Source organism: Strix aluco, chromosome 1 (genome assembly GCF_031877795.1).
Source record: "Strix aluco isolate bStrAlu1 chromosome 1, bStrAlu1.hap1, whole genome shotgun sequence".
Classification (NCBI taxonomy): domain Eukaryota; kingdom Metazoa; phylum Chordata; class Aves; order Strigiformes; family Strigidae; genus Strix; species Strix aluco.
Window position 1 is genome coordinate 145,727,989 of NC_133931.1, and position 14,920 is coordinate 145,742,908.

The following is a 14,920-nucleotide window of genomic DNA, read 5'->3' on the forward strand; positions in this document are numbered from 1 at the left end:
TTTCTAAAGGCAGTGGAGATGTTTTTAATTATTCATTCTCTGGTTTGTTTCTTACAGCAGTCTCAGCTGTGCTTTATTATTCAAAGGTTAATGCAAACTGAGAACTGGGTAAATTAAATTTGTTTGGCAGCTAGCAACCTGATGTATTATAGACACTGTGAAATATGGATGGCAACACTTCTGCTATTGTGACACTTAAAAAGCCAGATTTTATCTTTAAAACAATTGCTAGTTTTGTTACTATGGCTGATAGAAAATGAATGTTCCATAATGTTATAGTCTCTGTAACCCATTTTTGTTAAGAAAGCACGTAGTTTAGAAAGCCAAGAAACATTAACAGCTATTACAGAAAATTGATGTAGGTACCATGACTAATGAAGTACACTGCGCAGTACTAAGTCACGCAGTTGTATGCAGGGAATCATGCAGTCAAAAGTTTTAATGAAGGGAGCCCAAGGAATTTCAGGTGAAAGAGGGTTTTATTAACTTTCAGTGAACAAAATGAATAGTTGAGCAGTGAACATGACATGATGTCGTATAATAATTGTATGCCTTGAGTACATTGTGAGGCATGGAGCATAGCCAAGAGCTTTCATCTGTTCTACACACAGGGTTATTTCACAAACCCCTGCATGCTGTGGAAATCTGTACTGCAAACATAACAAAAATTGTTCCATAAGAAATGCCTTAAGACAATACCACATCACTTATTTGAAATATCTACCAGCACTGCCTTTCTCTGAAAAATATTAATCAGATATATAGAAGTCACCATCCCAATTGATCCTAATTAAAATTCAGGTCCTGTATCAGTGACTGATATCAGCAGGCTGTGAACTGAAAAGAAATCGTCATATTCCTTAAGAGGCTACCCTGAGTAAAATATGTATTTCTATGGACAAGCATTATCTTGTATGAAAGGAGGCTGTGTTGGCTTTTGGAAGAGTCATGTCCAAGAACTTCTGTCAGTTTTTAATTTGATTTTGTCAGGAATTGACCGTGTGGGTTTCTTGTTTCACATACAGGATTATATTTTGTACATTTTCAATATTGTTTCAGTACTGTGTTTTTAAATGAGGACTTTGAATTAACATAATCCAGCAGTTTAACCCACTTTCTGCTTATAGTATTTTTAAGATAGGGTAATGATTGCAGAGTAAAGCAGGCTTCTGTACCTAGTGACTGGAGTCCTTAGGTTAGCAACTTAGAAAGTGCAGTTGCAAGGTCGTTTGTACCCTGCTCAGTCTTTAGTACAGTCTGTGCTGTATAATAATGTGTGTAATTACACTGCTATTGACTGATGAGGTAGGTGAATGAGGAGGTAGGTGAAAATAGGATGGCTTGTGAGGCAAGACAGTGACAAGAAATCTCAGCAAAGACTCTGTATCCCTGCACTGTAAATACTTCACATCTGCCCACTAAAATATTTGAGATAAGACAGTCAGGAATTTTTCTGTGCCTAATTGAATAATTTATAACATGATTTTAATACTTCTTCCTGGCTGAATATATCACTTCACTGACAGAGCTTAGGACACCAGTTACATGTTTTATCCAGGACTAACTTAATGAATGCGATACATAATTTTAACTTGTAGTGTTACTGCAAAACCAGTGGTACTTCTAGTAGAGTATAACTGATGCAGTATATTCTTGATTGTATGTGGTTATTATGTTATATTTTTGTTTTCTATTTTAGTGCTGGACCCAAAGGAGACAACATTTATGAATGGAGGTCAACTATACTGGGGCCTCCAGGGTCTGTATATGAAGGTGGAGTTTTCTTCCTTGACATTACCTTTTCACCGGATTATCCTTTTAAACCACCTAAGGTTAGTAGGAGGATATTGAAAGTCTGATAGGAGTCCTCTGCTTGTGGTATTTTTTAATGTGTATGTTGGTATATCATTGTAGGGTGAAACATAAAACTTTCAAGGAAATAATGAATATTTAAACTGAGAATTTTGATGGAAAGAATTTAAATAACTGGCTAAAATTTATCTGCATGTTGCCGGTATAGCTAGATGGATATGGATTTATTTAGCAAATGGTTGCATAATTTCCAGCAGTTATTTGTTTGATTTGGATTTGACTCTAATATGAAAGCATTTCTATTGGAGGCGCACCCTTTATAAGCAGCTGAAGATACTTAATCTTTCCTGTTGACCCGTATCATTCACCAGGGGTCTGTGGCAGTCTGACAAAAATGTGCACCTTTCGCACTACCCCATATAAATTACTTCTGCAGGTGCAAGATACACTGTTGTTCATGAAGTTATAAGTAATTGCTTTACATTAGTTTTCTGGAAGAATGTGGAAATACTGTAAGAAAGGCAAGAAACTGGAGTAAAAGACAGAGATTTACAGAATTCCTTACGGATTCATTTTCTAATGCTGTCAATAATGACACTAACCACAAATGTAGAACTGTACCAATAACATAAACGTGGCCGGTCATTATCATGATCGAGTAGGCTTCGAATGTCAATCAGGAAAAATATAGTGATTATGAAGACAGGAAAAACAGAAATGGGATGAAATGAGGTAGTGTAGAATGTCATCGATAATGAGTAGTAATAATTGCTGAGGGAGGGTGTCAAAACTAGGCTTTATTGGGTGATCACAGGATTATTACAAACTACCCGTCTGATGCATGTATAAAATAGGCAAATACACTCCTAAGATGCATCCTGGGGCATTACCAGTAGAGATAAGGAATTACCAATGTCATGTACAAGACACTTCCAAGACCTTATGTGGAAGACTGAGTGCAATTCTTAACACACATGTTCAATAACAGGAACAGAAACCGGGAAAATTTACCCCCCAGGGCTGTTAATAGAATCAAATAAATCAATGGGTCTGTCTTTTATGAAACTTAATGAAAAGAAGTTAATTGTTCACCTTGCCAGTGTGGAGAGTGAGGGTCTAGAGCAGCTCTCTGGGAGGAGGTATCAGAGCAAAAATATTTAATTTCTTTTTGACTCTTGTAAAAGGGTTGGTATACCACATTGCTCTGTAATAGAAGGGTGTAGCATTAAAAGAGAGAGTACTTAATTCCTATTTGATTACCATGAGTACACTATTGAAAGAGAGGTGTTTATAAACAGAATTTTAATGCCACAGTAGTAATGTTTGTAGTAATTAACACTGATATTATCAGGAAAAGTTTTAAAAAAGAATGAGAGATGTGAATTCAAAGTACTTGCCATTCTGTAAATTGGACTTTCCCAGCCAGTGACCTAAAGATGGGTCAGTATAACAGTATTAGAGATGGTCTTAACTTTGTTTCCCACTGTTAGTGTTCCAGTTTAGGGAAGCTTTGGGGTTACTGAGAAGTCTTACAGTGGTTTTACACCTTGCTGACTGCACGTTTTCTGATTTAGCTAACTGTGATTACACAGTGAAGAAAGAATTTGAAACTTTGTAACTTCTCCTTCAGTTAGTTAAAGCTTTGGGCATACTGAGCTGGAGCAATGCCCTGTTTTTCCTGCCTCCCTCCCAGCCCAGGACAGTCCAGACTTCTTACTTGCTACACACGGCCATCTTAACAGGCCCCTTTCGTTTGCTTCTTTGCTGGGCTTAGTCTGTTTGTAGTAGTTGTAATGCAAGGATTACATTCAGTCCCCCAGCAAATTAAAATTACATTATTTAGGGGATATTGGCATATCCACTAAATGGATTTATTGAGTATGAAATAGAGCTTGAAGTTCTCTCAGAGATCCAAACCTAATATGTAAAGAACTAGATCTGAAAGACATGGCAGAGAGATCTCTTTTGTCATTCTCTCTGTTGAATATGTTGAGTCTTGAGGCAATGTATGCAATAGGCATTTTACACTAGAAGGTGAAGGTCCAGTTTGCTGTTTCACCACAAGGTAAAGACTTTTTCAATCCACACTCGGTTGTGTTTGGCAACTGTATTATTTTGAGACGTGAGTAAGCAGCTGTGCATTGCTTATTAATGAAATATCACACAAATAGGGGCTTCTTGTCCTGCTTTGTAATAGATTTTTTTTTGTCTGCCTTTATCTTGATGCTAGTTGTCTTTGTAAGAAATGTGTGCATATAAATCATATTAAAAATGTACTGCTTGAGAAAGGATGAGAGAGTTGATGATGCCGTATTGTATTACTAAAAGGGCAGTATTTATCATGAGGGAAATTGTTATTTGTAAGAAAGTAGTAAGTACACGTGCACAGGGGATTAATGTCAGATATAACTGACTGTGTCGCTAGCATATTTTGTACATATGGATTCTTATTCTGTTCACTTCAGTCACAGTTGTAAATGACCCCTATTTTCAGTCCTGCTGTATGATCTCTCAAACTGTTGCTGTTTCATTACACCTATTTTCCAGACCCTATGAAACTGATTCATAGGTAAAATAGTTTGGGAAATCCCTCGAATAAAGCAGTGTGGGAAGATGACTGCTTGTCATAAGGTAGCTGCTGCCAGTCAGTGTTGCTGGGAATGGTGGTTAAATATGTTCTCCACATGCTTATTTCTAGCAAAAAAAAGGTAGTGGAATGTAACATAGGCCTCATGGTACAGTGCTATCTGTGTCACTGGGTGTTGACATCTCTTTGACTTCAGCACAAGATTTGTGATATTTGGTGCTGTTCTCAAAATTATGGGTCCTAGGGTTATGGGAATAGGTCATCTTAGATTTTTTTTCTAAGTATAGTCCCACTCCTTATGGCTCTATCATCTTAAAACATTTAGAGATAAAGTACAAGACTGTGGAATGTACTGAGAAAGACATAAAATGTATTCCTGAGTGTTAGCAAGATTGCCTCCCTGTAAGTACATAGCAGAAAGGGTCTAATTCACATTTCTCACCATGATTGAATTCATACATTACTCCTGAGATTTCTGTGGGCCATTTTCATCCCTCTTTTACTATGAAATAAGGAAACATTTAAATGGGTACTGTCAAAATTGATCTTCCAAAAATGTGACCACAAAAGACCTGGGAAGAAACAGAAACTATATTTCCCAGATGCAGTTACTTGACCCAGTCTGAGGTTCCAAAGGCAAATGCCCATGTCACGTAACATAGTTACAGTTAAAGAGCCTAATCCAAAGTGTATTAAAATCTGAAGAAAGATTTCCACAATCGCTTTTCCTTATCTGTTCTCAGATATTGTGCACTCTGTTATCATGTGTGTTTATGTTGCACATGGGTGTTGGAAAGGGTAAAATAATTTTTAAAATAAGAAAAATATATTGAAAGTGAACTCTAGATAAATGTCTTTTACTATTATAATTAAAATAAGTTTGTGACGTAAGCATTGTTTGGTTTGTATTATACAAAGCTCTCAGTATTTTCTAAAGGATCCAGAGTCCTTCTGTAAACACTGTTGATGCCTAGATCATTGGCCACCCTCTTACATATTGGAAAACATTAATTAAAATAAAATTAAACATCTGAGAGCACATCTGCACATGAAGAAAAGATGTTTGACCTATATTTTGGTGGTTTTTTAACAAATGTGTCAAGTGATTTTCATTTCTTCTTCTAGATAGCTAACCTGCTTTCCCATCTTGTCTTTATCACATAAAAGAAAATGAATCACTCATTCATTCAGGTTTTTTTTTAAACAAAGAAAAAGTACCTATCCAAAACTTTCATTTTTATGTATTTCTTCAGTTTTTACACCTTTGTAGCTTTCAACATCACATCCTCTTAAAATTTTAAAGTTTTATCTCTATTCTTTACATCCTCTAATTATACTGTGTAGTCCAGCTCATGTTCCTAGATTTGTATAGGCAAGCATCACTGCCATCAGGTTTCCCTTCCCATCTGCACCAACCACTCTTTCCCCTACCGGTCCAGCATTTTCTTATTGTCAATCCTTACCTGTCAGTGTCTCTCTAAAGTTAAGCCATAAGCATAATATCAAATTAAGCTATTCTTCACGAAAATAGAATACACCATGTGGTAAGTCAGAGTATAATTTGCTCTCACAATATTCATTTTTTTTCCCCTTTGAAGTCAGTCTATTTCAGTCTTTCAACTTTGTCTCATGCCTTGAAACAGGACTCCAGATTTTCCAAGCCAGAGGTCACTGACCCTTTCAGCTCTGCTTTCCTTTTAAATCAATGGCATTTGGCTTCACTCACAACTGCAGCACACTCATGATGAGGAGGGAGTTGTTCTTCCCCAAAAAGGTTTGTCTGTGTGTGACTGATGCAGCCTGAACAGGAGCAGTGGAGGGCCATCCCAGCCTAACTCCGATTTATCTCTACAACCAGAGAACACGATTTTTAGAACAGCTCATCTGAGAACTGACAAATTAGCCTTGGCTTTCTGGGAGGCTCTAATCAATTAAAAACGTCTCTTCGCCTCCGCTGTGAGGAAGCTTCTGTAGCATCGCAGAAATTAGCCTAGCACCCAGTTGGCTGAGTCAGCAAGCAAGCGGGCAGCCTGCAGAATCGCCATTCCCTTTTCAGCTGCATCCTAAGTATCATGTTGGTTTTATGAGATGCCAGGCAGGAGGAAGGTATGGAACAGACAAAGCAAAGCATAAGTGTGGACATGATCTCACTTTCTGCTAAAGGCCAGATACTAATGAGGCTTCAGTCTTGGTCACAAGGTGAGGTTTCACTTCAGCCCCAAAATACAGCATCTCCCTTGTAGTGCAGTGGGCTAAAGAATAGAGAATCTGTGCCCTGTTCAGAGCAGCCACTTAAAGAAATGAATAAAAATATTTAGATTGCCTGCCAAGGAAATAACACTACATTTTTCCAGTGCCTTAATGACCACTCAACATTTTTTAGAAATACTTTTGAGATTTCTTTTTTCCTGCTAACTATCTTCCTTTCATCTCTAATGGATTCAGACAGTTTGCCCCTTGGCTTTTACAAAGGAAAGCTCTCTCTCTTGCTCTGTCTCTTTGTTTGGGGTATTGAATGGAATATATAGCTACACATAGATCGATGTCTCTTGAGGGGAGGATGTATCTGTATATGCATGTGTATCTCTATATATGCTTATATGAATGGGAGGTATCACATCTTTCAGTTACCCTAATGTGAGAGAAAGAATTTCAGCTCAATTTCTGTCCTCAGTCCACATAAGAAATCAGTGAATTCCCCAAGCATGCAAACTTTTTTGATCTGAGATCATCTAAAGTTTAGCCATCACGACAAATTAACAACTGCATCTTTATGTACACTATAGTTACTGAAGGAAGGATGGTAATTTCATTATCCTGCATACTGTCCCTCTGGAGCAGGAAGCCTTAACAAATCAGGAAGCCATACCAGGGTCTTTCATACAGGTGTTTGTAGAAAAATGAATGCTCTTCAAGAGAACTCTCCCCCCAGGAATTGTCACTGCAGTGGTGTCTGCATTTTCATCAAGAATAATCTTTATTAATAACTTCTACTCTCATATTTGACTGCGTTCAGTCTATTACAGTGTCAATTCAATTTAGCTGTAGCTGATACAATATGGATATATCTGTCATTATCCTAGTACTCTGCTAGCTTTATTTTTGAATTTGAGTGATTTATAAAATCTCTTAATCCCAACTCTACAATTAATCTTGCTAGGGACTTTAATCTCAGCTGACTGAAAAATGGTTCGCAGGACTTGAAAGCTGCAATATGCTAAATCACCTCTAAATCAAAATTAAAATAACAGAAAACTCTATTTCCTCCTTGTAAATCTCATATGTCTATCGACTGAAAAATTGTTCTCAGCATTTGAAAGCTTAGCTGTTTTAAATCAACTGCTTGACTGCAAGGAGAGTCTTTTTCCCATGTAAATATAATGCAGAGTGTCTATAGAATCTGGTCTTAATGGCAATATTAAGCATCTCTTCAATTTTTTATATGTAATTGTCATATAATGCTAATCTCTATGCACTAAATATGATTACGTGGAATCCGTCTCCTGTGTTACAAACTTTCTACTATTTCATAAATTCAGCCTCATGCAAGGGGCAGTTCTTTTTATTCTTGGCTTCTACTCAACTTTTTCATACATTTTATATGTGATGGGCTGTTAAGGACACTTTTATCTGCAGTGTAATAGAAAAACAGTGCTTACAAGGGTAGATGAGAAAAAGTAAGCATTCCTTGGTATTGCTAACCTAAATTGTTAAAATGAACCTTACAAGGCAGACTTTAACTTGCATATATCACTATTAACACAGTTTACATTTGAAGCTCTCAAACATGGAATAACCTCAAGCCCAGTCTATCTGATCATTGCTGTTTACCATCTCTGCAACCCTGGTGCAGGCAGGGCTTCAATCTACCTTCTCTTGCCAGCCCCCTCCTCTGATACTGCCACTGTATGACCAGCCTTCAAATGTGATGGTTGCCTGTCACTGTTATCCCTTAAGTTCATTTGCCTCATCATACTTCTCTCATAGGCTCTGTCACATCACATTAGCTCTCAGTGCTGTGCTGTGCTGCTCGCAGCTTTTCTCAGCTGCCTCCTGCCCTCCCCATCCTCCTCCTGATCATCTGGTGATCCCTCACCTGGCACATTCCCACACCACTGCCTCCCCTGGCCTCCTTGCTGTGCTTTGCCTGGCCTTGCTGTTTACATCTTGCTGAGAGCAGCTCGTGGATCCTTCATCCATGACAATAAATGGAGTTGGCAGGCTTTCCCAGCAAGCGAAGACTTTGGGTGGCTGCAGGCAGAAATCAGATTCCTAGGAGTCTTTGAGAGGGAGACATGGACAGCCTACCACCAGCAGACCGTCGTCAGAGCTAGGAGTATCAGCCCAAGTCCTGCTCTTCTCGGAGCAGCTCTTCCCAGGCACACGAACTGCAGCATGCGGTTCCCACACTTGCACCACCTGCAATGAAACTCCGTTTGTTCCATAGGTCCCATATCTTCAGGTAATGCTGAGCCTGTAGGGCAGTGTGCAGCGGTACAAGGCTCAGGACAGGTCAAACCCAGGTGGCTCCTTAAGAAACTTTAATGTCTCTCCAAATGACAGAATCACAGAGACATAAAGTGGAGGACAGAGATACAAGCAGATGTATGTCAGGCTGAGGAAAGGATCAGTAACTACATTTTATTGCAAATAAATGCAAAAGTCACTTTTGATAGGAACAATACTGTGTAAATCTCTGAGATTTCCTTTTAATTCAGTTATCTGATAATTCTTCTAGTAATTGCCAAATTGAATTGCCATTTCTTCTAATGAATAGCCTTATTTTTCACTCTGTTTTTAATATACTAATTTATATCAGCAGTTGTACTGATTTATTTAGTCTTGATGAAAATGTCCCTATCCAACTAAAATCTTACTGTTTTTCCCTCTTCAAAATTTAGGTGGTTCATCATTTCTTTCTATTTCCTATAAATACCCAGTACACAAAGCTCCTCAAAAGGGCCTGTAGAGGCATCTTATGGGGAATCTTCTGCCTCACAGCAGTGGTTTGCATACTGCCAGTCAAATATATTTTCAAAAGAGGACTTGTGATGTCTATTGGATGTTTCAGAAGCTACGTAATTCTGCCATACCACACATTTAACTACTGCATAAAATCTACACGTGATCTAAAAATACATCATATATCAATGTTCTTTCTTGTCCTCTTTTACACACACACAGATACATATACAGATGTGAGAGAAAGAATTTTATGTACATTATTACTATAGAGTAAGAGCAGATGAACTGATTAGGACAGAAAACTACAGTTTTGAGGTCAATCTGCCTAGAACTTCTCATGCAGGGAGCACCTAAATACCCAAGGGCTGTTAAAATTGGGCAAGAAAAAAAAAAAAAAAAAAAAACAGTTTTCTTAAGAAGAAAATTTAGGACTTGAAGTGCGTACTGCAGCCTGCCCACACAGCCCACCGACCAGCAGCCCTGTGCCCGGAGCCCTGTGCCTGCCTCTGCCTAAACTCCCTGAGCACACCCATGAGCTCCCTACTTACAGAAGCATAGCAAAATTAGGAAGAACAGTCAGACGCCAGGTACTGGCTGTCACATGGTAATATATGATTTTTTTATGTAAAATAAAATGTTGCTGTGTGCTAGGCCGACTCACATTTAGGTGAGAAGAGTTGGACTGCATTACAGCAGACATGAAGGAGCGCTTTGGTGAACTCAGAGAGGTGCGTGTGTAGCACAATACAGCCTACATGCTTTGAACTAGGAAAGGCAGGACTTAAATGGCCAGTAAACCTTAAAAAATTTTAGTCTCTCTGAAAGGACTTTATTACTGACTTTCCATATGGCATTACTAATTGTAAGAAAGATTATGCTGATTAAATGAAAATCATTTTATAAAAGCTCATATTGACTTTGTCAGAAAAAGCTTTTGATGATGCTTTGCATCTTATAATATTGTTTCTATTCTGAACGTCCCTAGCCCGAACAGTAATCCATTTCCCACATTCTCTCTTGCTCTTCCTTTATTTTCAGAAAACTTTGTATGGTTTAAGATAATTTTTTACTTGCTCTCTCAGGTACATCAACGATTATGAAGGTCCCTTTTTAATTTTTCTGCTATTAAATCTGTGTGCAAAATGAGTATGTTTATATAATGTAGACATTTAGTATTGCTGTGCTTATTCAATTTTTTTTCCCTGTAACAGTCTGTTCAATGAGACTGTGAGTAGTTACTCAGCTTCATAATTACCATGAATATAATGAATAATTACTCATATTGCATACTGTTTCCTTTTCAGTAATATTAAAGGTTAACTCATGTGAATGCTATTATATCCCTTTTAAATTGTTATCACTTTTGGCTAGCTATGTCTCACATGGTGCATTTTGCCACAGAAACCCAGAGTAGTTTGCATATCAGACTTTGCTGTAGGTCAGGCAAAAGTAATTACACTTTATTTTTCCTGCTAATGCAGATGACATATATTTTCCTTTGATAAAATAAACTATATAGCTATTCTTTACCAACTAAAATTATGTGTAAGCATTTTTTTTAAGAACTGCTGAAGTTCATTTCTTGGCGTATATTTAAATCATGCTCTCTAATAGTGAGCATCATGTGGTCAGTCATTTATTATGCACTTTATGTGATAATCCATTAAGTATCTCAACTCGTTCATATTCATGCTACAAATCTGTAGTTACAAACCAGAGATGGATGACCCTGTCTTAGAAAGGCCACCTCAGTGGTAGGTATAGATAGAATCAAGTGTGCTCTGTAAGAAATTTAAAGATGCTAATTAATGTAAAGGTCATTGCATGAACATCGTGTCACTCAGAGCTATAGATATTTTTCATTTAGGTTGTTTTAGAGTATTTTTCTGATATGACTACAGTGTGTAGGCCTGATCTTGTTTTTATTATCCTCTCTATTCGAGCAGACAAATCTATTGCTCATAAAGTCTGACAAACTGACATGGGAACTACTTACTCCCTCCTGAGCTCCATGAACATCATCATAAATGGCATCATATTTTTTAATATATATATAACCTTTTCTGTATGCAGTACAACTTCTTCCACTTCAGGTAGTGCCACTGCAGTTTTATTAAAACAGAACTCCTGGGGAATATTTGAGGAAGACAGAAGTTTCATCTCAGGCAGGCATGCAGGATTGCACCCTTGTAAGAAATGAAAGAGCTTGAAAGGAACTTTCCAAAACTGTGGGAATGAGAGCTCTGGGATCTCAGCCCTGCTCTTAGTGTTGGCTGAGCAAAAGGGGGTTGGTTTTGTTTATTCTTCTGTTGACTCCAGGAGGCTTTCATCTCTCCCTGCATAGACACCAGGCTTCAGTGGGAGGAATGAGGAAGAGGAGGTGAGGGTTTGAACCCAAACAGGCTGAAGAATGCAATTCCTGAGTGCACACTATAACCCCTTGCGTGCTAATATGCAAAACTGGAGAATCATTTCTTCCTCCTGATGTTTTTGAAGAGAATTACAACTGAAAGTGCATGAGATGTATTTGCACCCTTTTAGAGCCGTGGTGCCTGTCTCTGAATCTTAGAGTGAACACTAAGTCACAAGTCACACATGTGGATGCCAACGTGGCTGCTTGGGTTTAGATCTAAAATAGGAACATTCAGTGCAAAAGAGAGATAGTGAGTGATTTTAGGACTACATCATGCTGGAAAACTGGTATTCAAAATCACTCTGAGATCCAGGAGTGATTTATCTTGCCTACAACCAGTTGCGCTCAATCACACAAATTAAATCCATCTTAATTCACTCTCCCCAGGTTTTATAAACAGTCTTTTTTCAATCCTAAAACTTATGCAATGAACAGCCAGCCATAGCTTTACATGTACTTCTTTTCTCTCTAACCATTTTTTTCTCCCCTTTTTGAATAGATAACCACATTTTCTTCACAGAGACTATATAAGGGGGTTTTTATTTGTTTAATTCTGTTTTACACTATTCAGAAGGGTTTGGCATTCAACAACAGATAAGCAGATTAGTTTACTATTGTTTACTTCCAAAACTGATTGAATATAAACTCCTCATCATTACATTTCAAAAGCTTGTTTATAGTACTCTTGTAGTTTTCAGAAGATAGTCCCATTTTTCCCTATTTCCTGTAATTTGCATTTTTCTGACCTGTGCTTTTATTTAACAGAAATGAGATACCCTCTTAAAACTGCAGAATCAAAGAGAGTAAATCCATAGAGAACACTTACCATTGAAAAAAAAAGATAAATTACTCCTCTACCATTCAATTGTCTGAGGATGACTTCTCCTATACACCCACACACTCCCTAGAGCCCCTGCATGGGATTGTTTAGGTGTTTTCATTAGGGGATAAATAGAATTAGAGTACACTGTTTATAGGAACCATTTAAGTGGCGTCAGGTAAAAATATGACCATAGTAAAGAAAATGTAGTTCCCCTGGAATGCTATTATCACTTGGTTTCTCTCTACACATATAATAGGAATGACCCTGCATAACTTTAAAATGTGGGTATGGTAAACACAACATCCAGAAAGTTACATGTCACCATTTCCCCCATTAGCTGCAATTTGAGGCTGCAATTTTTCCTGGATGGGGAAAGCAGTATGTCATCCCAGTTGTACTCTATGCTGCTTTGGGATAAGAACACTGTTACCTGCCACCATCAGTCCACAGTTCCCAGTGTATTAAGGCTGTAGAGCTTCTTTTGAAATTCTGAAAACTTTGATTTTTTGCCATTAAAATGTCTCTCTGTACTTAGGCTGGCGTTTTAAAGTGCACTGGCATGTTTGGTGAGTTGGTGACGTGTTTCTCAGTTTGTCAGTTAAGCAGCAAGCCTTATCTTATGAGTTTGTGTCTTCGTCAGTGTCACGGGTTTAAGATGTGCTCATAGTGAAAAAATGCTACATTTCAGGTCTAAGTATTTGCTAAAAATAGCCTTCCAACTACAAATGGGTGTAGTCCCACCTATATTTATCCACCAGATAGCCTGAGATGGCAATGGAGTGTTGAACAGTTTATGAAAGACATGAACTTCCTCCATTCATCTCAGTGGCTCTCTGAACCCTGCCAAATTCCCAGTGTCCTTGTTTTAATGCTTCAAAAACAACTGAGGAAGGGGAATGTATGGCAATGTGCCTGTCCTCTCAGCTGATGGCAAAACAGTTACACGTTAAAATACAGGCTCAAATTGATGGCCTTCTCTTAAGCAGGTTACAAGTTCAGACTGACCTGTCTATAAATAATTTAATCTGTGCAATGAATTGAGTGTGTTTCCCCCACATTCAGTGAGACCATATATACCTTATTGCTCAGTGTATTCAGATACCACTGAATAAAGTTCTCAAATTTTTCATCATGGAAGCATAGAAAAGCACCGTTGTTCAGGAAAAAGAATTAAGCAAAAACTTTATTCCAACAATGTACTGAGTAGTAAGCATCCAATACTTAAAATTAAGCAGGTGCTAAAGTGTTTGCCTGAGTCATGGTTCATCTTGCTAGGAAGCATTCCCTGATTCACTTAGAACTCAAATATAACAGTAAATCTATCTGGGAACTTAATGACCACTGACCTGCAATTCACAGGATGCTCTTCCACACCAGCTTCCTTTGTGGACACAAAGGGAGCTGGTGTGTCCACACCAGCAGTCTGTGCTGGTAGTTTACACTGTCTGTGTAAGGTAGTTTACCACTGTCGTGTATTTGTAACCTTCCTTGTTCAAAATAGCTTCCCTTTGTAGATGAACATTTGATTTTATCACTAAAGACTATTTTCTTGATCTTGGAGAAGACTTCCTTCAATCCAAATGCTGAATGTGCTTGGACTCCTAATAAGGGGGAAAAAATAGATCGTCTGGCTATAGTGTTTGGATGAATTGAGCTCATTGTGCCAGAAGTATTTTAAATTCTCATAAAAGTCCCGGAAGTGAAGCACTTAGTCTAGAAAGCAGTAAGTGAAACCACAACTGCAGGGGGAGAAAAAGGAAAGAACCTCCAAATATGTAGGGTATGGAGTGGCAAACTATTAAATTATCCTATTAGTTGGCAATACCTTTAGACCTAGATGTGTTTAAAAACTGATGAACTTGCTTTGTTGGGATCTTTGTTACAGAACTCACTGGTGCATGACAGTGGGCTCCAAAAGTGTTTTCACAGATTTATGTGGAAAAGTACTTAGGAGAAAAAGTATTTCTTGTTGAATGTAATGTTTTAATACCAGAAATCTGCTACCTTTTCTTTCCATTATTTTGTCAAAGCTGCTTGATTTAACCCAAAGGGACAGAACTTTTCAGTGTGTTAGAGGATTATTTTTTTTTTAATAGAAGTAAACCAGGTGCCATGTTATTTCACTTGTATCCTTTCTTCTGCTTACTGGTATGTGGCCTGATCTCAATCCCACTGAAATCATTGAGATTTCTGATACTGAACAAAACCAGAACAGGAGCATGCCTGTCAGCAGTTTCCATTACTCCCCAGAAGCAGGTTTATCTATGTGGTAGAGCAGGAATAGGGGTGTAAGCACTCCCAGTTACTAGCACAGTCCAAC

The 14,920-nt window shown here is 38.0% G+C and overlaps 1 protein-coding gene across 2 annotated transcripts in view; it reads left to right on the forward strand.

The window, feature by feature from the left end:
• Positions 1 to 14,920, forward strand: part of LOC141934208 (ubiquitin-conjugating enzyme E2 E2) — a 219,983-nt gene that overhangs the window by 179,182 nt on the left and 25,881 nt on the right. For both annotated transcript variants that reach the window (XM_074849548.1, XM_074849554.1), the window contains exon 4: positions 1,700 to 1,832. In XM_074849548.1, the coding sequence (XP_074705649.1) occupies positions 1,700 to 1,832 (133 nt within the window). The remainder of the gene's footprint in view (positions 1 to 1,699; positions 1,833 to 14,920) is intronic.